The sequence below is a fragment of the Lissotriton vulgaris genome, chromosome 1_1 (genome assembly GCF_964263255.1).
Source record: "Lissotriton vulgaris chromosome 1_1, aLisVul1.2, whole genome shotgun sequence".
In the NCBI taxonomy this organism is placed as follows: Eukaryota; Metazoa; Chordata; class Amphibia; order Caudata; family Salamandridae; genus Lissotriton; species Lissotriton vulgaris.
The window spans coordinates 1,516,752,709-1,516,778,312 of NC_141685.1; the positions used below are offsets into that span (position 1 = coordinate 1,516,752,709).

General features: G+C 43.6%; 1 protein-coding gene across 2 annotated transcripts in view; it reads left to right on the forward strand.

Annotated features, from left to right (window-relative positions):
- The window catches only part of LOC147750744 (transcriptional regulator QRICH1-like), a 265,829-nt gene that overhangs the window by 142,202 nt on the left and 98,023 nt on the right, over positions 1-25,604 (forward strand). For both annotated transcript variants that reach the window (XM_086967449.1, XM_086967452.1), the window contains exons 4-6: positions 858-1,012; positions 18,311-18,425; positions 18,506-18,614. In XM_086967449.1, coding sequence (XP_086823575.1) covers positions 858-1,012; positions 18,311-18,425; positions 18,506-18,614 — 379 coding nt within the window. The remainder of the gene's footprint in view (positions 1-857; positions 1,013-18,310; positions 18,426-18,505; positions 18,615-25,604) is intronic.

A 25,604-nucleotide genomic window follows, 5' to 3' on the forward strand; every position in this document is an offset into this window, starting at 1 on the left:
TTATCAGGCTAATGAGTTGTTGGTTATCCAAAGTACCTGTTTTCAGCCTGCGCAACTCTTATGTTGGAAGTGAATAGGTCTTTTTGTACCTTTGGTTAATTCACCTCACTACTGTATTTTATAATAAATGAAAGAAAGAATTTGATCATCCTGTCTGCACTCCATCCAATCATAGATAATATCAAGATCTAGGTGGAATGGGACTTGTCATAATATCCTTTGCAACATCAGATACAGCTAGTAATCCTGTCTCTTAGGACTTGTAACCAAAACTTGTACCAATGTGCCTGGCATACTTTGTACTGCTTTTTCTAGAAAAAGATAATATACAAATGATAGAATGGTCTCTGATTTACGCTGTAATATTATATAATACTCCAAACCCACTCCAATATAAATTTTACCTTGTAGGTACATTAGGTTTTCATTCAAAATCATGTGACCATGAAGTTCAAGTTCAATTAGTCTTTATTGATGTGACCATGAAGGATGAAGAAGCTTTTTGGCTGTTTAAACCTATATTTTGTTTTCCACAAAAAAGATTCATCGTTTATCAACATTTCTTGAAATAGACTGCCTGGAATTATTAAGAACTCTTCCAGTTGTCGCTCATTCAACCACTATCATCTAGATGTTGTGTGTTCTTCCTAGTAGCATCCCCCACCCTTCTGCAACCTGTATTTGAATGATAGTGATATTTCGTGGATGTCTTCATGCTCAGTTTGGTAATTCCTCCTTCTCTTTTCGGACAAGAACATACACTGAGCAGAAGGAAAACGTAGCAGTAACGTCATTCATAATTGATACTAAAATGAAGGTAACCAAATTATTCAGAAATGCTGTTTTTCTAATTCTAGGAAGAAAACCAATCATTTTTGGAGAAGATGTTCTGTCTATCCCAATAGCAGAACTGAATTATGGACTATGCCTAATGACCAAAGAAGCCAGACAGCAAGACGGTTCTCCATATGAAGCAGACATGTTATACTATTTATTTCTTTGTATTCAAAAGGTAACCACTGTTTGTACCTTTTTTAATTGTATCTGTCAATACAATTTTTTTTACGCAGCCTGAACATTTGTAGGATATTTGCAGTCATCTAAAAATATAGATGTGAAATAGGACTTGTTTTTAGGTCTCGCCTGTCGATGCGCATGCGCATCGAGCAAGCGAGAGTATTGGGACTTATCCACTCTTTATCCACACTGCAAGGAATCGTGGCAATTCCTTGCAGTGCCCGTGACTTTTAAGCTCAATGCGCATGCGCATTGAGCTTAAAAGCGCGTGCACGTCCGTCTTTGTTTACCCGCTCCGCCCCCTCCCCTTCCCGCCGTGTCGCATTTCTCCTCCCCCCTCTTCCCTCCGTCTTGTTTATTTATTTTACCCGCTCCGCCCCCTCCCCTTCCCGCCGTGTCGCATTTCTCCTCCCCCCTCCCCTCTCTTCCCTCCGTCTTGTTTGTTTACCCGCTCCGCCCCCGCCCCCTCCCCTGCCCGCCGTGTCGCATTTTTTTTAAAATCCCCACTTCCCCCTCTTCATACTGCGTACAGGATGTTGTACATACATGTGGAAGCCCCCTCTATCCTTCACTCCCAAGAGAAACAAACCGTGTGTGAAAGAAACTCCCAGCAACCGACATAAAAGTGAAATTCTAAACTGGTTACCAAAACAGGCTCAATCCAGAAAAGAGCTACTCATTTTAGTTTCAAGTTGTCCGTCGGCCGAGGTGAACATGGTTAAATTCTTTACAATAGCTTCCAAATGCACGCAACTCCCCAGCGGCGAAAAATCTCGAAATCCAAAGCACGGAGCCCTGTGCCAAGATACAATGAGTCTAGAACAGTAAAAACCATTTTTGTGTGTGCTCCAAGTGCCAGTGGTAGTAAATGAACGCGAGCCCGTCCCACGAAACGTTTAATGTCACGAAGCAATACGAGCAGCCACAAGTTGTTTTCCTCCTCGCGGTCTCCAGGCGGGCCAACTCCCTTACAGACAAAATCCCACACAGCTCCACCTAACGGAAGGAACTTGCCATAGTTTGCGTCGCTCGACTTTCAATTAAAGGAATTTTCCACTAACCTAATAGTATAACAAAACGGTTAAACACACGATTGTTAACTGAGAAAGTTACTTGCTTGTAATCCTATACCTGCAAGATCCTAGAGCACATTTAAATACACAACTCCAAAATAAAAAACAGAATGTATTATAGAAAACATGCATGTAAATCGGAATCGTTTGTCTTTAACAACCCAACTTATGCCATAGTATGGCATTTATGACTGAAATCTCCACCAGATGGCAATATTTTATTTAAACAAAAAGCATGAATGAAAAATCTTTGTCACTTCAGAAAAAGTACCGTTTTAGGATTTGTGGGCGTTCCAAGCAACAAAAAAAGTTCCCCATCCTCTTTGGAATAACTTTAAATGTATATTTATTTTTCTGATAATTACCGGGTATTAGCAATAAATGAATTCAACATTAAACTTTCATAAATCGGAGCATGCAAACCAGCACAAACTCTTGAGCATCCCTCACCCTCACCCACCCTCAACCCCTCACCCTCACCCACCCTCACCCTCTCACCCTCACACAGTGCAATAGGTCTCAGACCATTTTAGTTAGAGCTTTAAGAAATGTTTATGGCTTTTTTTATTTGTAATTCTTTAGCATTGGCTACAGGAAACAAAAAAATGCTAAACATTTACAAAATAAACCCATAAACAATTCTAAAAGCACTAACTCTAATGGTGCGAGACCTATTGCATTTCCAATGCTTGTTTTGTCTTGCATGTACAAACGTCAGTTCAGTGAAACGACATGGAAAGTGTTGTTTTTTCGTTGTGATAAAAAATGTGGAAGTGTGGTCTGTCCCTATATTCCATTTATGGTTGCCTAGTTCTGACGGTCTTATAGTTATATTCTTACTTGATTTTAACATACTGTCCTATTTTCTTTTATTATACATCACAATCCTTTCTGTCTTCACTTTTCTATCCTCATCGCGTCTGATCTCCACACTTGACCAACCCTGTCTTTGTCTCAACTTAAGCTCATAGTGATTTCTTTCTTCTCTTCTCGCTGGCTAAACACAACCACTGATATACAGATGATCGCTCAAAAATAGCTACAGCTTTTCTGATGCCAAGAGGAAATTAATTTACAAACCTTTTCAAATATATTGATAAATGTTTACTTGTTCGCATAATCTACAGAGTAAGCACATTTGCATAATTTACCTACTGAAATATAAAGCTATTTGGATATAGTATAAACACCATAAGAGAAAAGAGTTGTGATTTATACTTACAAAATAAGATGCAAATACTAGAGTTGATCAGGAGGAAAGACAAAGGAACTACACAACCTGTACAGTATCACAAAAAAAGTGGGATATGAGGGAAACAAGATCAACAGATCTGTGGTAAGGGACTTGAAGGTTAAATATGCTCTACAATTTAGGTACATTGAGGCAGGGGCTCAAATACATAAGAGAAACTGCAGTCGGCTAATTTCAAATGTATTAAACAGTTTACTGTGAAAACTGGTAGTAATGCATTTAGGCATAAATAAAGTTTTGCCAAGACATTGGTGAGTTTTTGGGCAAGGTTGATGGGGTGACTAATTGAAAGAGCAATTTGTTTGCCATCAGGGGCATGTTTTACGAACTTTTTGCCAATGCCATGTTTATCTGTATGGAAAAGATGACATGCTGCACAGACTGGCCAACAAGTCTGTCTCCTCCTTATTCCAGATTTCCCACACTGTTTAATGCCTCAGGTACTCTTTATGATATTATTAGAAAACTCGGTAGTAAAGAACAGGCGTGATTTTGGTTCAGTGGACAGGTGAAATGTAGAAAACTGTTGATTCCTATATTGTTTCTGGCTATTGAAAGTATACTCAAGTATGTGTGTGTACGTGAGCCTTTTAAATTAGGTTAATGTTGCTGCTTTTGTTTCACGAAAAAGTGACTGCATCAAATTTTGAACCATTGCTCCAGTGACCGCTCGTTAGCTCAGTGAACTCTCTTGCCGATACCTATTTTCCCCTTTTCTCACTGTTTGGAAGCAATACACAAAGACCAACTGCCAGCTACGCCTAGTAATGAGACCCAGGATCAGACTGCAGGCACCAAATGTTTACGATAAGAAAATGCCAAGTTTCTAAAAGTCCTGTGCTCACTATGCCACTAAAGTCAAGCTATCGTGGCGGAAGAGGGGTGAAACCCCGAAACCGGTCCTAGGATGCTTGATTCTGGTCCAGGGAAGACATGGCCTGGCAGTTCGGCCTGGACTGTTCCCATGAGGCACAGGGTCAAGACTGATTTGCATATGGCTGTCTGAACTGGGGTGGCGTGGTGAGCAAAATAACGATGTATTAAACCCAGATCTGTGACTGGGGGTGAATGTTTGACAATGTTCAACATTCCATCCATCGTCTTTTTGTATTGAAGTTTCTGAAAGTGGCATTTTCAGAATTGTAATTAGAAATTCACCGTTACCATGTAGGAGGGCTTTTAAGTACAGTTCTTTAGACACCAAACTCAAACTGACCACCAACTCTCATTTGGAAATTACAGCGTATTAAATGTAATAAGGTACCTCCAATGCTATCCTATGGGAAAGGTTGGCCTTTCAATAGCGAAAAACGGATGTAGTTTTTTTTTTCACTGCCAGGACATGTAAAACTTAAAAGTACCTGCCCAACTTTTTAAATACACTGCCCTCTGGGATGTTCAGGGCCTACTCTAGGGTTGACTTATATGTATTTAAAAGGAAAGTTTGTGCCTGGCAAAAGTTTTACCTTGCCAGGTCGAAATGGCAGTTTAAAACTTCATGCACAAACTTGGTTGTGGCAGGCCGGAGTTAGAGGGACACTTAAATGGGTGGCACAAGCAGTGCCGCAGGTCCACTAGTAGCATTTACTTTACTGGCCCTGGGCACATGTAGTACCACTGTACTAGGGACTTGCACGTAAATTAAATAGGGCAATTGAGTTTATGCCAATTCTACAATGTTTTCAAGGCTAGAGCACAAGCAATTTATCAATGGCTTGCAATGGTGATGTATGCAGAATCCTAAAGCCAACATAACAGGTTGAGGAAACAGGAGGGTGAAGGCAAAACGTTTGGGTTTGACCTTGCAGAAAGGGGCAAGTCCAACACCACAGTATTCTCCCAATGAGTGACAGTCCTTTTCTCCTCAAAGCAATGTTTTTAACATGTAATATAAAAACTAATTAAAACAGTAATAAAATCCAATCAAAGCACATAACATTACAGTCTGTATTTCTACAGAATAAATTGAAAACTGAAACTGCAGAAATATATAACATACTTTTTTGCGATAACCTAACGTAGCAAAACACATTTCTGCATTTGTTTTCAAAGTCGATTTAGATGGGCCTATCAGGAAAACTAAATACGATAACTGTTTTCCAGTACCGTAGCCACGTTTTATCTGTGTACACTTTATTTGTAGTCTCTTAAACTGAGCATTAAAATTAAACAGACTATTTAGTTCTGGCAGTTTCATTAGCTTCTGAAGCTATTTCACACCCTAACAACTTATTTATGCAAAAATGTGCAAAGATCAATCAATTTTCCATGTTTTGTGATCAATCACATTCAGTGATTGTATGAGTAGTAGTTTTATGATCTTTGTCATGTAGTCTGGATGATAGCTGGCCATTTTTAGGTCTTGCGCGTAGCGTTGCAGTCTGCAGCAATGCTCGCGCAGTGCGAGACCTCTTTTAAGGGGGTTCTGAAAGGTGCTCACACGCTTGTTTGTGTGATCAGATTTTCGCCGCCTGCCATTGGCTTTAGCACTTTTTTTTTCTTTCTTTAAACGCCTGGGTGCCTCACCTGCGTGCAGTCTGGTAAGGGCTCTGTCTTTATTTCACAATACACTTGTGGCGTGGGTGTCTGTACTCTCTGCTTGCCCAGGCTCTCTGATCATGCCATACAAGCGGGAGAGGCTGCGCAGGTTGCATGGCACCAGTGTCACGTCTCAGTTGCATGAAGAAACAGACTGCCTGTGCATGATTGTCTTAACCAGCGTTAAACTGGCGTAGGAAAAAGTATGTACTACTTGGTAACATTGTGAAAGTTCTCATTAGTGGCAAAGCTCTACACACACTGCTTTGAAAACAAGTTTACCAGATGTCATTGAGTATATTATCCTCCATTCCTGTGCTGCAATGACCTAGTGCATTATGGGTGTTGTAGTCTTGGTTGATTGCCGCTGTACCTGTTAAAGCCCAGGGTTGGAATGTGGTGTCCCCCATTACATTGCTGCGTCTGGTGGTTCCGTTCACTAATGCTTGATTCTGCGTGACTTCTCCCCCATCACATATTGGCAGTCCATTCAGCCTGTCACACCCCTAATATGGATGAAAGGAGTACCATATAGTTGGGTAACAATAGACATCTGTTACATAGTGCCAAGAACCTCCCAGTTGAATATGTGCTAGCAAGGACACATGCCATGTTATTTCATGATACGGTGTTATGTTATGGGGTCCTCTGTAGTAACTTTGGAACCCAGCTCGGATGCGGGCGCAGAGGCATGCCATGGTGAATGAGCCCTGAGGCTGGAATGGAAGCTTTTGAAAGTGAGCAGGGTAAGAATAGCGGGTTCCCCTTCCTGCTCCTAGTGAGTGACAGGCTGTAAAATGAACCCCCTTCTACCACAATATCCTCGCCTGATTTTGAAACTGCCATTAACTTCACAAACACAAGGGAGGGGTTTAATATGGGGGAATGGGTTTTAACGGTTTTGTTTGTAATTATCATTGTATATTTAATATGTATATGTTTATGATGCATCTAAAATGGTTTAACCTCACCGCTTACAGATGCTCATTTAAACTAACCGCAGCATTCAACACTATTTTCTCCGTTATGTAAACAGTTGTTTTGATTCCGTCACAAACATACTTCCGAGCTGCCGTGTGTGACCCAGTGTCACGTGAGTAAGAACAGTTCCCAACAGGTATTATTCGGAGACAATTTAGAAAACGTATGCATTACAAAGAAGGAAACCAAGGAGTCAAGAAATTTTCAGAGAAGGTAATCTTATTTTCATAAGTGATAAGAAACTTTCAAGGTCAATACAGTTAAAGCAGCACTGTACAGAGTGGATCTTGTGACAACCCGGTGACACTTGGTGCAGGTGCTATATACAATCAGTGACAAGTGAGTGTGCAAGTGTTTAAAAACAACAGCAATGGCGACGCATTGATCAAGATTTCAAACATCAGAAAATGGCCCCAACAGAGACAAGTAACCATTACTTGAAACACAATTATTAGAATGGGAGCACAAGACGTGAAATGCGTCGTGAGATTCAAGCTGTCTAGTCGACGGCGTTTCGATCCCAGTTGTTCGGGATCCTCATCAGGACAGGGTTGTCGATGAGAACAGTTGGCAGGATGACGTGGTTGAAATCCTGGTTATAGACTCGATCGTCCAAGGTTACTGAATGATTCTTCCGTCTGGGCAGCGAGCGGTACTGGCGAGTCCTGACTGAATCAGGAAGGTTGGCCGTAACCGGGGGTCTGCTGTCACAGCGGGTTGCAGGCAATGAATGCGCTGCATGTGTCACGTGACACATGCAGTGCGCTCTTCCATCCACCACAGCTACGCGGCAAACTCTGTGTTATCCACTATTAGGGTATCTTTCATAGATTCACATGCCTGAATCATTCCCCGTCATCGGGATGGGAGTCCCCGGTACATAAATAAAGTAATGTCTCATAGACATATATATACATAGTAATGGGCCAGAGGCCTCTCATTAGTAACATATCCATGTCCTTTTGTGAAAAAGACCAAACTTTGGCGAAGAGCCAATCAGCTATCATCACCCTCTGGAACCTTCCTGGAAGGAGCTCTAGTCCCTCAGATTTTCTACCGCACGTCGTGCTAAGGGAGTCTCCACTGAGCTCTGCTCCGCTTTCCTTAGTTTCTGGATTTCCAGTACTTTTTTCTTCAAAATTCTTCATCTGTGTGGAGTTTTCAGGTTACAAAGAAAGGTTGCTCGACTGTGCACAGGCTCTTTGAAAACAGGTATGTAATTTTGTAGAGTGCCACGGAGGCATCACCTAGTCGTCCTGCAGGTGTTTGAATTAAAATACAAAAGAATGCGTCCCTTAAAGTTTAAGGAGGCGACCCTCTGGGCGCAGCTTATCCAAAATCGCATCTGCGATTTAAACAATTGTAAGGAAGGTTTGTTCACCAAAAGAAAATATTCTGAAGTAAATTGAAAACTGTCTGTTGTGATTGAATCAATCAGTGTATTTCACTTGCATATAGAAAGTTCAATCAATGTTGTAGATCACATCGATATTATCTTCATCATTCTAATCGAATTCAAACATGTCTGAAAAGGTCCCAATGCATTTCGTGCCAGGGTGGCACTTCATCAGGGGAATCTACAAACAAAAAAGTGTAATGAGGACCCACATTATTCCTAGCATGATATCAGAATTTACAAAAATATAAGGCGATAAACGTGAAGCATGGTGATCAGTGATCTAAACCTTTACGGTTGTCACAGCTGTTGTTATAAAGAAAAACTATCTCCTGAATCGTGAATGGTAAGATTATTCAAAAAGTGCATATGTTAAATGAAGCATGTGATCTTGGGTCAAAGTCGGTTGCTTGGATAGAACATAAATAATGTGCTCACTTATAAAAATTCGGCGTGAAAAATATCGAAGATTAAAAGGTAGACAGAGTGTTGCAAAGTGGCAGTGAAGTAAAGGCTTTCAATTATATACACAGTGTTATGGCGATGCGGAACGGTGAACTGGGTCATGCTCGAGAATAAAAAAGATAACCCGTTTGAAATATCCAAGTGGTGTAGAGATTCTTACCGGTGTGGCCCGCAGGTCAAAGTTTCCATGTCAGGTTGAACGCCATCTGTGTCGCGGTCGTCAGTTACAAAGACAGCGCTAGTCTGTGAATTAAGCATGCTTGGGGTTAGAAACTGAGGACGTCCACCTCTAACGTGATCTTAGGTGATCTAAGGTGTCGGCCATATTGGAACGGACAGAGAAGTGTGTTTAAATGATGTCCTAAAACAAATGAAATGAATACAAAACAAATGAAGTTAAATGAATGCAAAACGAAAGGAGCATGAACCAAAGGATAATCAATGCATGACGGTGCGTGATCAAAAACCCAGGTGTACTAAATGTAAAATGAATGTAAAAAGAATAGATCATCATAATATGCCATGTATAGAGAAATGATCAAAATACTACATCTTTAAATAAAATGTTCATAGGTAACAAGAAAATTCCAAGCAAAGCGGTCATTAAGCCCATGAGGGTTCATGGAATCAAGTTTGAAAATCCATTTATTTTCCTTCTGCTATAGTCTTTTATTCACATCTTGGTTTTCAATATTCGTGATGGTCTCGAGTACCATGAATTGCAATTGTGAAATGTTATGTCTCCGTAATTAAAGTGCACTGCTACAGTTGATTTCTCATCATTTCTTCTGATACTACTCTTATGTTCTGAACGTCTCGTTTTGATTTTTCTGCTGCATGGCCATTTGAGTAGATAGACCAAAGTAATCGAGTCACAAGTCGCTGTTGTTTATATGCGAATGGGTGTGCCACTACGTGGATGATTTATGGTAGTTCCTTTAATAATAGCATGACAATTGTTACAGTTGTGGCAAGGTAGGGTACCTTTGGGGTGACTGGTACTTAAAGTAGAACTGGTGGGTTTCAATATATCAAGAATATTTTTACTTCTTGAAAATGCAAATTTAGGTTTGTCTTAAAAAATCCCTTTAAAATCTGGTTCGTTGGATAGGCTAGGAATAATGTGGGTCCTCATTACACTTTTGTGTTTGTAGATTCCCCTGATGAAGTGCCACCCTAGCACGAAATGCATTGGGACCTTTTCAGACATGTTTGAATTCTATTAGAATGATGAAGATAATATTGATGTGATCTACAACATTGATTGAACTTTCTATATGCAAGTGAAATAAATTGATTGATTCAATCACAACGGACACTTTTCAATTTACTTCAGAACATTTTCTTTTGGTGAACAAACCTTCCTTACAATTGTTTAAATCGCAGATGCGATTTTGGATAAGCTGCGCCCAGAAGGTCGCCCCTTAAACTTTAAGGGACACATTCTTTTGAGTTTTCAGGTTACCCATGGCTGATACTGCTAAAAAAGGACTTTATAGGTCCTGTGCTTCATGTGGTAAAAAGAGACCATGTCGATGACCAGCACAAGGACTGTCCCTATTTCCTCTACCCGGTTCATTCTTCAAAAGACTCTTAGGTATGTTGTACCTTTTCTACAAAGACCCTCAAGGACCGGGAGGGACGCCTCTTAATTTGGCTGCAGAGGCTAAAAGATAAAGACCAAGCAGTATCTTCTGAAGATAGTGAATGTTCCTTCAAGACTTCACATTCCTCTCAAAAGAGACCTAGGATGGCCTCTCCAGGTCCTTCATCGCAGCCACCTCAAAAGAAGACGCATAAAAAGTCTTCAGAGGCGCATTCAAAGGTTTTACCGGCGAAGGTTTCTCCTCAGGAGACCTCATCGGCTTTGCCTGTTACCTCGTCGACGACGACCATATCTACTTCTGTGGCATCTTCGGCATTATCCACGTCGACCACTTCATCGTCGGTGGCCGGTAGGTCTATCTCGTCGACGTTTAAAATAAAGGAATCGTTGTCGACGTCAAATCCGTCGACGTCCATACGATTGCCGTCGACTAGCACGCCCACGTCGACGAAGACTTACCTCGTCGACATCTACTTCGTTGTCGAAGAAGGCTCCGTCGACGACGGCGAAGACACCACCATCGACAAAATCGTCGACGCGACCATCGACGACAACAGCATAGACGACGATACCACCGTCGACGATGGCATAGTCGACGATACCACCTGTGACACCCGTCGACGTCCCACCGTCAACGGCCCGTCGACGACCACTGAACCTACCTTGCAAAGTGCGTATGTACACCTTAAAATTACGAAACGCATGCTGACACCAGCCTCGACTTCTCCATGCAGAGTCCAGCCTTTACCACCTGCCCACCTCCTGGAGGAGGAAGACTCTGATAACGGCAGTATGTTTAGGACTGCTACCAGCCCATCTGAACTTCATGTCCAATATCACAAAAGCTCGGACTATGATGAACATGAGCAGGAGGACCAGGTGGATTACCATGAGGAGTACCATCCCCCTCAACCTCCTATGGTTTGCCTGCCTGCGACTCTGGTTTCTGACCTCCAATTCCTAATTTCTGATTACAAACAAAGGTTTCCATCTTCAGTTACGCCTCCACCTCCTCCAGTGGTCTCTCCACCACCTAGACCTCGGCCTTCACCTCTGGTAATACAGTCTGGCCCTTCCATTTCACAACCTCCTCCTTCCTCGGATGATGATGAGGAGGAACAACATGAAGAAGGGGAACTTCAAGATTCTCAATCAACAACACGATGAATGGGACGATTATGTAATTCTCTGAGCCTACTCAGGCTGATTCACCCCCTGAGGATATCGGGGCCTTCCACAATATCCTAGAGAGAGCGGCTCAGAGTTTCCAAATACCTATGCCTTCTCACCAACAAGACTGTTTACTTTATGACTTTAAGGAACCGTTCAAGAAGTGAGTCAGGTCTACACCCATCATCGACTACATTTGGGACCAGGGTGTTAAGATTATGCAAAACCCTTCTTCTTTACCCTTGGTGCTGCCTAGGCTGGACAAGAAATATAGGGCTCCGAATACCGCTCCAGCTTGCCTGACCGGCCACCCCAAACCTGGCTGTTATCACACAGGCCGCGCAGCTGAAATCTAAAAATCCTTCTGCAACGTTAACTGCCCCTCCAGATAAAGATGGGAGACTGCTAGATAATATTGGGAAACGTTTCTCATCTATGTCCGCGCTAACAGTGCGCGCTTCCAACTCTTTGGCACTGTTAGGACGTTATAACCGACAAATGTGGGCAGACATTGCACCATATCTTGGATCCTTGCCGGAGAAGGCAAAAGAAGAGGCAAAAAAGATCCTACTAGAAGGCGAACGCTTGGCCTCTGAGATCATCGATTGTGCGATGGATATCTCATCTACTGGTTTTCGCCAACTGCCGGGGGCTGCGGTGTTAAGACGCCAGGGTTGGCTGAAAGCAACAGCATTCCGTCCGTAGATACACTAAGTCCTCCTTTCGAGGGAAAGGAGGTAGGCAAAAGGACGCAGCTCTGCGACAAGGACTTCTCTCTGCCACAGGTCTCCACTTCCTTTCCACCATCCAGGATTGGAGGAAGAATTTCTAATTTCCTACACAATTGGAAAAAGATAACTACAGATCGATGGGTCCTGCAACTAATTCAGTTTGGACACTCACTGGAGTTCATAGAATTTCCTCCCCAGACCCCTCCTCGTTCAATGCTCCACAAGAATTTACATCTTCTGCTCTTGGAGCTCTCACTAATGCTCAGGAAAGGAGCTATAGAAAAAGTTCCTCCTGGTCAACGGGGCAAGGGGTTCTACTCCCGTTTTTTCCTGGTCCGAAAAAAGGAGAAGAAATAGAGACCTATACTGGACTTGAGAAGTCTCAACAAATATCTAAAGAAACAGTCGTTTCGCATGGTTTCTATTCAAGAGGTGCTACATCTTCTCAACGCAAATGACTACATGGTGTCTTTAGACCTTCAGGACGCTATTTTCACGTCCCAATCCACCGGAATCACAAAAAGTTCCTCAGGTTCGCTCTGGCAGGCAGACACTACCAATTTCGGGTCCTGACTTTTGGCCTAAAATCAGCGACAGGAGACAGGCATCTTTACGAAATGCCTGTCTCCAGTGGCCACATATCTCCGGCAACGACATCACCAAGTCTTCCCGTACTTGGACAACTGGCTTGTCAAGGCACCTTCTCTCGCTGGCGTGACCAGGTCCTCCAACGCCTGTCTTCAGCTTTTCAACCGCTTAAGTCTCACTCTCAATCGGGACAAGTCTGTTCTTCAACCTTCCCAGCGTATAACTTTCCTGGGCGCTATTCTCGACACAACCCAGAGAAAAGCTTTTCCATCAAAGGAGCGGCAAAACAAACTAATTTCTTTGGCAACTCGCATACAATCCAAAAAGTCCCTCACAGTACGCCTTTTCAAATCTGCTTGGGATGATGTCTTCCTGCATCCTGTTAGTTCCGCACTGTGGCCTTTACATGCGCCCTCTCCAAGAAGCGCTGTCGGCTCAATGGATCCAGTGTACAGGATCGTTCTACGATGTCATCCGCATTACCTCTTGCATGGTCAAAGCTCTACAGTGGTGGATTCACCCTAAACACCTTTTGCTAAACTTGCCTTTCTTGCTTCCAGCTTCTCCGCATATCATTTCAACAGATGCGTCCCTGGAAGGTTGGGGAGCGTTCCTCCAGGAGTTCCGGATAAGCGGACGGTGGTCCCCTTCCGAGCGGAATCTACACATAAATCTCCTCGAGCTGCGAGCTGTCTACCTAGCCCTTCTGGCTTTCCTCCCACGGATCAAAAATTCTCTAGTGCTCGTGCGGACAGACAATGCACTATCTAAACAAACAGGGTGGGACTCATTCCCTGACGATATCTCACGAATTTCAGAAAATCTGGCACTGGTTGCTTCTTCACAACATTTCCCCTCGTGCAGAGCACGCCCCAGGAATGGACAATGTCTTTGCAGACTCACTGAGCAGACAGCAAACAGTTTGCCAAGAGTGGGAGTTGAATCAGCAGATCCTCAATCTCATTTTCTCCCAATGGACCAACTGAAACAGACCAAACAGACCGCCAAATGTCAACACTACGCAAGCTGGTGTCCCCAGAAGGTGTCTCTAGGGAATGCCTTTTCGATCGCATGGTTTAACGTCTTCCTCCATTTCCCCTGATTCCCAGGGAACTCAGGAAGTTGAAGGCGGAACATTGCACTCTTATCTTGAGAGCTCCAACATGGCCGCGCTAGCACTGGTTCACGGAGCTTCATCTCCTGTCACTGGAACCACCGATCCCGCTGAGGCAGTTTCCTTCTCTCCTCACAATGAACCAGCAGCAAGTCCAACATCCGGATCCAGCATCACTTAAATTATTGGCTTGGCTCCTGAGTTCAGAGAATTCCATGGCCTAGACATCCCACGGGATTGTAGGGCTGTTCTGGCTCAGGCTGACAGTACCAACAAAACATATTCCCTGAAATGGTAGAGGCTCTGCATCTGGTGCAAATCTAAAAAGATACACCCTCTCTCTTCTTCTCCGGAACAAATATTGCCTTCTTCATCTGGCAAACTCAGGTCTTGCACATGCTTCCATTAAAGTTCACTTGGCAGCAATATCTCGTTTCCGAAGATCCTCTGCAGGCCCTTCTCTTTGGTCTAGTAGACTAATTTAACAATTTCTTAAAGGCTTATTCAGAACGCTCCCTCCAGTGAAGACTTTACCTCCTACCTGGCAACTTAACACAGTTCTTGCTCAGCTTATGAAACATTCCTTTGAGCCGATACACAGAGCTGATCTTAAATATCTTTCCTGGAAAACTGCACTTCTACTGGCTCTTACTTTGACTAGGCGAGTGAGTGAGCTTCAGGCATTCTAATTTAGGACCCTTTCCTTCAGTTCAAACATGACAGAGTGATCCTGAGGACCAATCCTAAATTTATACCCAAGGTCCCATCGGACTTTCACCTTGATGAGCCCATAGTCTTGCGCTCTTTCTTTCCAAATCCTCAACCGGCAGCAGAGAGGACTCACCACTCCCTCGATCTCAAATGCTGCCTTAAATTCTACATTGACAAAACGAAGACATTTCGCAAATCTAACCAACTCTTTGTCGCTTTCAGTCGACCTAGGAAAGGTCTTCCATTAACTAAGCAAAGTATTTCTCTGTGGATCTCTGCAGCTATTACCTTCTGTCACCAGCAAGCAGGGCAACCCCTGCATTCCAAGGTTCAGGCTCATTCCACTAGAGCTATCTCGACTTCCATGGCACACTTTGCTGGAGTGCCCATTACAGACATTTGCAGAGCGGCAACATGGAAAATGCCGCATACGTTCACCAGGCATTACTGCTTGGATACAGAACTCATGAAAGATGCAGCAGTGGGACAAGCTGTGCTCCATCATCTATTTCACTAGAGGTGAGCCTTCTCTCTTAATCCCACCTTCCTCTTGTATGCACGCACATTTCTCTCTGATATTGCATTTTGGTACCTTTTGCATTTCACATTGATATGTTATTATCTGGTGATCTTTCATACTGTACCATTCGAAATGTGCTTATCATTGCTTGCTACTCTGATTCGGGCATGTGAATCTATGAAAGATACCCTAATACTGGATAAGGAATGGGTTACTTACCTGTAACTGCAGTTATCCAGTATTGGTATCTTTCATAGATTCACATGCAACCCACCCACCTCACCTGGAAGGCCTCACTTTAGTTCTCCCAGTAATACATCTACTTAGCACTGTGCTTATGAAAATCTGAGGGACTAGAGCTCCTTCCAGGAAGGTTCCAGAGGGTGGTGTTAGCTGATTGGCTCTTCGCCAAAGTTTGGTCCTTTTCACAAAAGGACATAGATATGTTACTAATGAGAGGCCTCTGGCCCATTACTATGTATAAAGTTCTGAGACATTACTTTATTTATGTACTGGGGACTCCCATCCCGACGACGGGGAATGATTCAGGCATGTGAATCAATGAAAGATACCAATACTGGATAACTGCAGTTACAGGTAAGTAACGCATTCCTTCTTGCACATCAACATGAGTTATATCCCTGTGTGTGACGAGTTACGGGTACAGACTTTGGGTTGGACCTCATGCCATCAACGTCCGAGCATTCCATCCTCTTCCTCCTCACTATGCATTGTTGTTCTCTTTCTATGTAGCCTACTTGCATGTAGATAGAGCTTACTAAGACTGAAGGGGGTTGACGCGCTTCATGGTGAGTAACATGTTACTCCAGGTCAGTGTTGGTTATTTTGGTGTATTTGTGTTAGTATGGAGCTTTCAAGGAAACCATTCCAAGCATTTACTCCAGTTTATTAGCAGAGGAATCGGAACTAGAAGTGATTCCTAGCGCACTCACAGAATTGTAGCCTGTTATCCCTCCTGCTCAGACAGGCTCACATCCATGCAACAGGGCACAGCTGTGTGTTCACTACTAGAGGAGTGACTTTGCCCCAAGGCTGCAAGAATACAGGAGGCACATGTGACCTCAGAGTTCAAGAATTCTAAACGAGGGGCGTGGCCATAGGAAAGGGAAAACCGTGTTGTCAAATAAACCGGGAAGTCTGGGTCAAAACACCTGAAGCAAAACTGAAGTAAGCAGATAGAAACGTGCTGTGGACTGAACAGACACATTCGCAGCTAAGAGCTCAATTTTATCTTTACATCCGATAGCTACAACATGGACCCCTTGTTAGGTGTGGCACCTTCAGGCAGTCTTGAATGTTTATCCAAAACTACTTTTCAGAGTGCTGGTATTTTGAAATGATACATACAATGTTAAACAAGCACTGGTAACGCAAATTGATCTGGCCTTGACAAGCCTAACATGATTTTTTAATGTTTTTTTGTTGTTGCAAACACTTGTAATATACATTAAAAGTGATACATTAAATAACAAGAATTTGCAATGCAATAGGTCTCGCATTATGGAATGTTTGAGCTATTGGTGTTGCATTATTATTAGCAGCAATGCCAATAGCTCAAACGTTAATAATGCGAGACCTATTGCATTGCAAATGCTTGTTAAACATATTGTCACATTTTCATAATTAGGATGGCTGTAGTTAGAGTTCCACTGCTGCTAACGATATGCATATGAAAGGGACTTTTTTATGGCTATATCAATGTGATCGGCCGTTCTTTGATATCGTCTTGAAAGATTCTTTAAGGAAACTTTGGGGAGAAGTATTAAGGATTCTGAACAAACATTATCTGTCTGTTTTCCAATGTGGGAATGAGTAATCCCACTTTGATCATCTTTTTTAGGGTACTAGGACTCAATATCACAGAGGTAATATCCTCGTTCCGATGAAAACTGTTTTGTTTGCTCTTTGAACCCTTTTCTTGCTGCTTTGACATTTCTCTCTGAAGTAAACTATGCATATTGAAGACTGTCAAATCCTCTGCTGGAAGTGTTTTACAGTTTTTGAAAACCTACCTATTTTGAGATAACTGGAATAGTACTGAAGACTATGGCATTGAAGTTTGCCTCTGGGTTTTCAGTTTGTTCCCTTAATTTATAGAGCTCCAGCTAGCCTTCACTGTGCTCCGTGCTTCTTAACCCCTCCCCTGCTGATAACGGAACCGCTCCGTCATCCGCTACAGTTGAGCTGTGCTGATGACGAGCGGTTCCGTCATGGCCCGGCCGCCGCGCCTGCGTGGCGCTGATTTCGCGCCTGCGCGGCAGTCTTAATGAGCGGGGCGGGTCATGACGGAACCGCTCCGTCACCAGCACAGCTCAACTGTAGCTGGTGACGGAGCGGTTCTGTCACCAGCATGCGGCGGCCGCGCGCCCGCCCCGCCCCTTTAGCGCTGCGGCGGAATAGCCGCCGCAGCGAAAGGGTTAAAGGTAACCATGACTGCAACTGTAATAATGGCGGCAAGAGATCCAGTTTTATAGCTGAGAGATGGGAGTGACCGCCCACACACAGCACATTTACCCCCTTAAATTTACTAAATAAGCCTTGGTAGTACATATGTGGATGAGAACTGTGACTATGGTGGTCTTGACCTAATCATTGGGGGCATTATATGCCCTTCATTTGATGGGTGCAGTCAAAGGTCTATTTTGGGTAATAATGGCCATTATGTACTGATCATTTATTTAGGAGTGTTGGCATTTCGATTGAATATATACTAATGTTTCAGATGGCTGTGCTAATATTTAAAATCTGTTATTGTTTCTGAGTCAATGTATGTTAATTTGCTAGGCCAATTTTATCTTAGGTGTATGGACCATTGTGGGGTTATATTATGTGGTCGAAGGTGTACGCCATCATTTTATGGAGATTGAGCGCCATTGCTTGGAAAAAGCTATTGAATCCTGTGAGCTGGAGGTGAAACATTCAAATTTGAAATCTTTGATAAAATATTAAAAATAAAAGCATGAACAGTGCTACGGCAAGACTGTCTTAATTGTGCTTGGTTGCATTTCGTTTTTTATAATTTAATGGTCCAAAAATGTAAGTGCATCAGCCTCTTTATTTTCTCATTGATAATATGTTCTATGCTGCACGTCTCCTGAAAATGTATCCCATCATCTTTTTTTTCCAGCACATGTTTGATAATGACAGAATCGACAACATTTTTGCTGATCTCTACTATTCAAAATTTTTGGAAAGGCTTCATGAGGTGTTGAAAGAATGGTGTCCAAAAGTAAACCCCTATGGTACGGTAACATTTTGAAAATAGTTGCTACCTTGAAAACAAAAGGACTGGGATAAACCTGTTAATATAATTTCTTTCTAGGTTATGTGATCTCCAGTTGCATTACAGAGGACATGCTGTGGAAATGTAAACAACTCGGAGCCCATTCTCCTACAACCCTCCTGTTCACGTTGATGTTTTTTAACACGAAGTAAGAATGTTTCTCAGTTAATTTCAGAAAAGTCTCCCTTGCTTTTTCATATAAAATGTTGTGATATGTTTATTTTACCATATTAACTTAAAAAAAAGAACATTCTAATCTTCAGTCAGTGGTACATTTTGCTACAAAAAAATCTGGGCAGCAAGTTTTGAAGATGGACTAATTTTTACGGACTGCAATCACCACTCTCCTTATATTTTCCTCGATGTTAATAGTCATTACTGAGTGTCTTAATTCAGTTAATAGTATCGCATTTTTGACTTTTGCTAATTGCGACTAGATATGTTTTTCCTTAGTGCTGGATCTGTTATGTTAAATGTGCAACCCTGTTTTCTGTACCTTGTATGTTATTGAAGTCCACTAGAAGTGTCTCTGTTGATTACTAGTGCAGTATTTTCTAATTTCTTCATTTTTTATGACGTTTAGTTTTCAAGCTTGTTGTTTTCCTCTGTCTTTCCTATATTTCCTATATTTCCTGTCTCTCCCGGTTTATTTTACTTCACTAATGATCAAATTACCCCAGCTTACTTTTCATTTATCCTTTATGCCTCCACTGCATGGTTGATTGCTGCGGCTCCATTTTCAGGTCTGACCTAGCGAGATCTCCAGCTGTTAGGCCATCTCCTTCTACTAAAAATAATCACCCCTGCTCATCCATCGGCCTGGCCTGTTCAGCTGTCCTTAACATTTTACTTTAGGCCATCACAGAAAAGAGCAGTGAGTTAGCTAACTTCAGTTATTGGCTCTCTTGAACTGTGCCGTGTGTGACCTGTGTGGAAAATTAGTTCATTCACTGTCGGAGCTGGTGGCTCAATAATTTACTAATGTTTTTTCTTTCTAGTCTTTAGCTCTTTTTAAAAAAAATGTTTAGTCATCCTTGCATGTTTAAAAAAAAAAGTTTTTATTGGCATTTTCAGCGTTATAGCAAGACAGTACAGTTCCTACATCACTTCCTTATTCGCCCCCACTTCCATCCCTGTCCATATTCTTGTAAAAGCATTTCCATAGTATGCCACATTCAGAGGCCTCAACATGTATCCCATCTTACTGCTTGCCATACTGCTCATAAAAACTGAACTGTAACAGTACTCTCTCTCCCCCCACCCTCCTCCGCATCCTCCTCCTTCTCCCCCCACCTTGTCGTGTCCAGTCCCAGATTACATAGTGATCTCGTATTGGGTTGTTCTGTTATTTACATATTATGTTCTGTTTATTTTGTCGCTCTACCTTATTCTCCTTCGTTGCTAGCCCCCTCCCCCCTCTCCCTCCCCATTTGGTACTGTAGAGGGGCCAAGGGGTCTTCTTGCATCCATTAACATGAGTGACCATGCTCAGGCATCCTCTTCTATCTTTTCATCTTTCCTGATCCGTTTTATTCAGATTAGTTCTGCGGTTGCCCACTCATTGAAGTCCTTTAGCCATCATTCAAATGTCGAGGGTCAGAGCTTAGCCATCTAATCGCTATTCTCCTCTTTGCTAATACCAGCCCCAATAGCACTACTAAGTTTCTTTGAGTTTGTCGTGGGGAGCAGTCCCGGTGTTACTACTCATATTGATTTAGGGATGTTCTACCCTGCGGCCAATAACATTTGGTCTACTATGTTCCCCCCAGTACAACATCAATGCTGGGCATTCCCATATCATGTGTATGAAGTTCGCGTCTTTTTGGCCGCATCTGGAGCATGCGTTGTGGCGTTCCAGGGAAAATGTTACTTATGATCCGCGGGGTTAATAAAGTCTGATGTATAATGTTATATTGTGTGAGCTTAAATTGTGCGTTAGAACGTACTCTTTTAACTCCCTCGTGCATTTTTGTCCATTCCTGATCTGCAAACGGCTTGTCCAAGGTCTCGTCCCATCTAGTTTGAATTGGTAGGGACTTCTTATGGAGATAGTCTCTCAATGCTCTATATATGTACGACACCAGCCTGTGCCCTTCCGCCATGCTAAGGATTACGTGTAGTACTGATGGGCCGGGTAGTTCATGCAGGAAAGAGGGCCATAGTACGCAGGCTATCGCAGATATCTTCCCATATTGTAGGAATTGCCCTCTTCCCAGTGCAAAATAGTGTTCGGCATCCTCTAGTGTTAGTGTTCATTACTATACAAGTCCTCCATTGTATGACATCCCCTCCTCCACTCATATTTTAATTGACACCCACAATGGCTTGTCTGGGGAGTAGGGTGTGTGTCGAACAACCTTCTTGATTTATGTTTCGTGCTGAATAATGGATGGATAAGAGTTGGACACCCCGTCCCCATCACGAGGAGCACCGGGAGAGAGACTTTCTACAGCCAGTAGCTGTTTCTCCCAATTGTTGTCCTCATCTAGCCATTAAACTGCATGATGGAGTTGCGAGGCCATGTAATACAATTCTAGTCATGGCACTTCCATTCCTCCCGCCTCCCATTTTTGTTGGAGTGTGTCTTTTTTAACCCCTTTCCGCTTGGTTCTCCATGGTAACTCGATTAGTAAGCTTTCTAACTTTGTGACGTATTGGCTCGGGATTTTGTAGAGAGAGTGTTGGACGGCATACAAGCACCTTGGTAGGATAACCATTTTCATCGGCGCTATCTTCCCCATCAGGGAGAGTGGACGCTTCTTCCAAAATTTTATAGAGTTGTCAATACCCTCCACTACCTTCCCCATGTTGTTTTGTAAGTAGGCAGAAGGTGTATGTATTGGGTGTATTCCCAGATACCTGACACCTGTTGGTATCCTTGCGAGGCCTACATTGGGCAGTTCAATTTCCGATTTCCCGGACAGCCTCCTTATAAAGAACAGTTTTAATTTCTCAGGGTTGAGTTTAAGACCAGATAACGTCCCAAATTCCTTTAGTTCTCTCAAAAGAGTAGGGACCGCGCTATCAGGGTGCCCCATATATACCATTGTGTCATCGGCATATAATAAGACAAGTGCTTGGTGTTTCCGAGTTGGATTCCCCATCTCCCCAGTTTCCTTCTCAGTGTGGCTGTCAAGGGCTCCATTGCAATTACAAATCTGAGTGAGGATAGGGGACAGTCCTGTTGGGTGCCCCTTGTTAATGTAAATTGGTATGATACCTGTCCGCGTAGTCTCACCCGAGCTGTAGGGTTATTATGTACTATTTTTAGCCATTGGATTTATCTCTGTCCCACTCGTAGCAGAGTCACCGATATATATTCCCACTCCACGGAGTCGAACAACTGTTCGATATCTAGCTGTGTGAGTGCACAGCTCTCAGTCTCTAAACATGAGGCATGCCACACGTGCGACAACCTCCGTAGGTTATGGGTGGTATTCCTTCGTGGTATATCCGCGGCTTGATCCAAATGTATATGTAAATGTAAATGTGGCGTATTTGTATAGCGCGAACAGTGACCCGGAGGCATCCCGGCGCTTTTACTCCTACCACAAGGGAACCCCTCCTGGCTTTTCCTTGTGGGGTGTCCACTCCTGGGCATCCCATGGTGAAACCAGGCATCCCTTGTGTATCAGGGGGCCTTTGTGGAGACTAAGCAAGCTATTGCCCAGAGTTGCAGCGTGGGACCCATGCTTAGAATCGGCACTGAGGCGAGAATATCCGGTCAGAGAAATTTAAGCCCGAAACCCGCCGAGGCGGGAATCGAACCCTGGTCCCTGGCCAGCGTTCTGCTTCAAGGTCTGCCGCTCTAAGCATTGAGCCACACTTCTCCACCATGCTGGGGCATGTATGGCAGTAGTCGGGCCGCAACACTCCACTTAGAATCTTGGCGCCTATATTTAATAGAGATACCGGCCTGTATGAGTTTGGTATCAGGGAGTTTCTATCTGGTTTCGGGATCATTGTCACCACCGCCCCTCGCATATTCGTTGGTAGAGACACTGTTGTTATCACCTCATTGTATACCTTTTAATAGGCGATCAGTCAGTATTTTGGCAAACCTCCCATAGAATTCAGCCGGAATTCTGTCGCTTCCAGGGCGCTTCCCCGTTTTCAGTTCTTTAATAGTGGGAAGTATTTATTCTTTAGTGATCGGCGCCTCGAGGTCTGCCACAGCTTCCTTCTCTAATCTGGGCAGGTCTGTATTACCTAAAAAGTCCTGAAGCTTTTGTTCGTGTGGAGAAAAACTATTTTTGCATATTGTCACTAAGTGCCTAGCTAGTTCTCCAAGGATTGCCTTTTGTGTACACACTATATCTCTGCCTTGTTTTGCATTTGGGAGTTTAGGTGTAGCCTCCCTGTCTGTTCTAATTACCTTCCCAAGGAGTGCACTCGTCCGGTCCCCTTCCACGTGCAGCTGTTGTCGGTATGGTGAGTGTGTACATTTTTCTAACCTAGACCATGATTCTAATCGTTTTTCTCGAGACGTATTCCAGTTAGCCACGGACTGGGGAGCGGTGTGCATTATCTCCTCAAGTCTCTTCAACTGCCTTTCTTGGGTTTGAATATAACTTTCTAATTGTTGTCGTACCCCGTATGTGGTCTTAATACAGACCCCCCCCGTATACCCACCTTCATAGTTTCCCACTCCGTTGATCTATTAGTCGTCGATCCCCAGTTTTCCTCAAAGTAATGTTTCATGGCCTTTGAGACCACCGCAGCGTTGGGAGAGTCATTGAGCGCCTCCGCCCTGAGGCGCCATAGTGAGATTACTGGGCGGCCGTCTCAATTTTTCAGGATCAGCAGGAGTGGTGAATGGTCCAATAGGTACCAGGGCAGCTATTATATAGTTTCTACTTCCGCCGATAACTCTGGTGAAAGGCAGCAGTGGTCTATGTGACTAAACGTGTTGGAGACTGGGGTATGGCATGAGCATGCTCTTTCAGGTGGATTTCGAGCCCTCCATTCATCTCTTAATTGCATGTCCTACATTAAAGTGAACAATGATACTGACATTTGAGGTTTTGTATTACTATTTGGAGGTTCCCTGTCCAGTATTGAACCGAATACACTATTAAAATCCCCAGTGAGAATAATGTCCGGGCCTATGTATAGTGTTGCAGCTTTTATAAGCGTCAGAAAGAATCGGAGCAAACTAAACTCTGGGCATAGTTCCCTGCCCTCCCAAGTGCCATGTAGTTCAACAGGATTGTCTGGGCAAGAATGATTTTATGAGTCTTTGTAGGTAAAAATTCCAATCATGCACTGATTTTTGTGGTGTGAATTATTTATGAAAGAACTATCACTCTATCCTTAAGAGTGAGTGGAGAAACAGCCTGTGGCCGGGTGAGGACAACGAACGAGGAATGCAATATTAATCTGGACTGGGGAACTACAAACTCCCCTTTTCCCCTCTTGTTCTTTCCCCGCAGCACGAGTGGAGTTAATCGTCCCCACCGCTTCAGGACACATACAGGAAGAACCAGGAAGGTCCCTTTAATTGGGGAGCATCAGAACACGAAACTCCGCCCCTGATGACATCACGTAGTTCCCAGTGTTCATAAACCGGGAGACCCGGAGAGAAAGCAACCGCTGGAGACTCGTCTGTGACGTTCTGCGGAGTGGCGTCCCTCGGGGAAAAGAAGATTCCGGAAGAAGTTCCTGCAGGTACAAAGGGAGTTCCTGGAATCCCGACGGCAGCCGAAGGAGAAATACACTGCGATACGACCCGCCACACTCCAGGAGGATAACCAAGGTACGGAGACAGTTTGTAGATTGGATAGAAGGGCGGGATAGACGAACAGTATAACAGCCGGGTCCCTCTTGCTATCACCCACCTCCACCTTTTCCCCTAAGCACTTTTCACTTTTTCATAGATGTGTGACAGTGTTTGGTGCTCCTTCACTCCCGTCCCTAAAAGCGTCCTTATAGTCATGCCCTCGTACCGGTTCTCCTGTTTTCTTTTCCCTACGCCACCACAGAGTTCCATGGGATCGGCCGCAAGTGGAGCAAGAAAGAAGACCGGACTGGATCCCGGAAAGGACTAACTCGGGAAGAAAAGAAAACCCAAAACCCGGTTAATGCTAGTTCTCTTGTGTGGAGAAGGAAACAGTTCTTGAGCAAAATAAAACCTTCACTAATCCATCATAGCCTCCGTTCCGTTCTTCCCACCCCGCAACATTTGGTGTCAGAAGTGGGATTAGAAGGACAATCCATCAGTATTCCCATGATGGACACACTTCTCCAACATTTAGTGAAGGGCCAAGAACGTTTGGAATGGCCGTTAGAGAGGCAGATGTCCTCTGCCCAAGCCGACTGCGACACCTTTAAGGACTCCATATCCGCCCAAATCGAAGGCTTACAAAAAGCCATTACGGATCCCTCCGCTCCCCCTCAAAGAGAAAGCAGACGTACAGTGCATGCACCCTGAGGAATCTCTTTGCAAAAATATGTGGCAGTTGAAGATCCCGACGCATTCTTATTAAATTCAGAATGCACCGCCAGAGCCTGTGGTTGGGCTGAAGACCAATGGCCTTTCTTTTTGGCCCCTTTGCTGACTGGGGAAGCCCAGTCAGCTTACCAAGTAGCAAATCCAAATGGGAACACTCCCTATCAGGATATTAAGGATGTTATATTGGACCACCACTTTCTAGATGCCGAAGCATACAGGGTACACTTAAAAGCAGGCCGGGAGAAAATCTGAAGATTCTATTTTTCTGTCTTAAAACTGCTGCTGATAAATGGTTAAGACCGGCCATAAGTACAAAGAAGAAATTATGAATCGGGTGTACTTGGAGCAGTTCCTCGAGGCTCTCCCTTACAGCACACAGAGGTGGTTTCAACAACAACCCTACATCACCTTGGAGCTGGGCATTGAAATGGCAGCAACTTATTCTAGAGCTCAACCACGTACACCAGAGGGATACATAGAGAGAAACCCCAGACCCAACCCAATGAAAACTGAAAAAAAGCCACGGGCACTGGACCTACCGCGCTCCAAACCCGGTCGACCCGATAACCAGCCTTTCCAAACATAAATCCACTGAAGAACCCATGGAAATCGGTTATCTGCCAAAGTCCATCCTTTATACAGCTGAAATGGGGACAACATTTTACGTGAGTGTACAGATGAATGGAA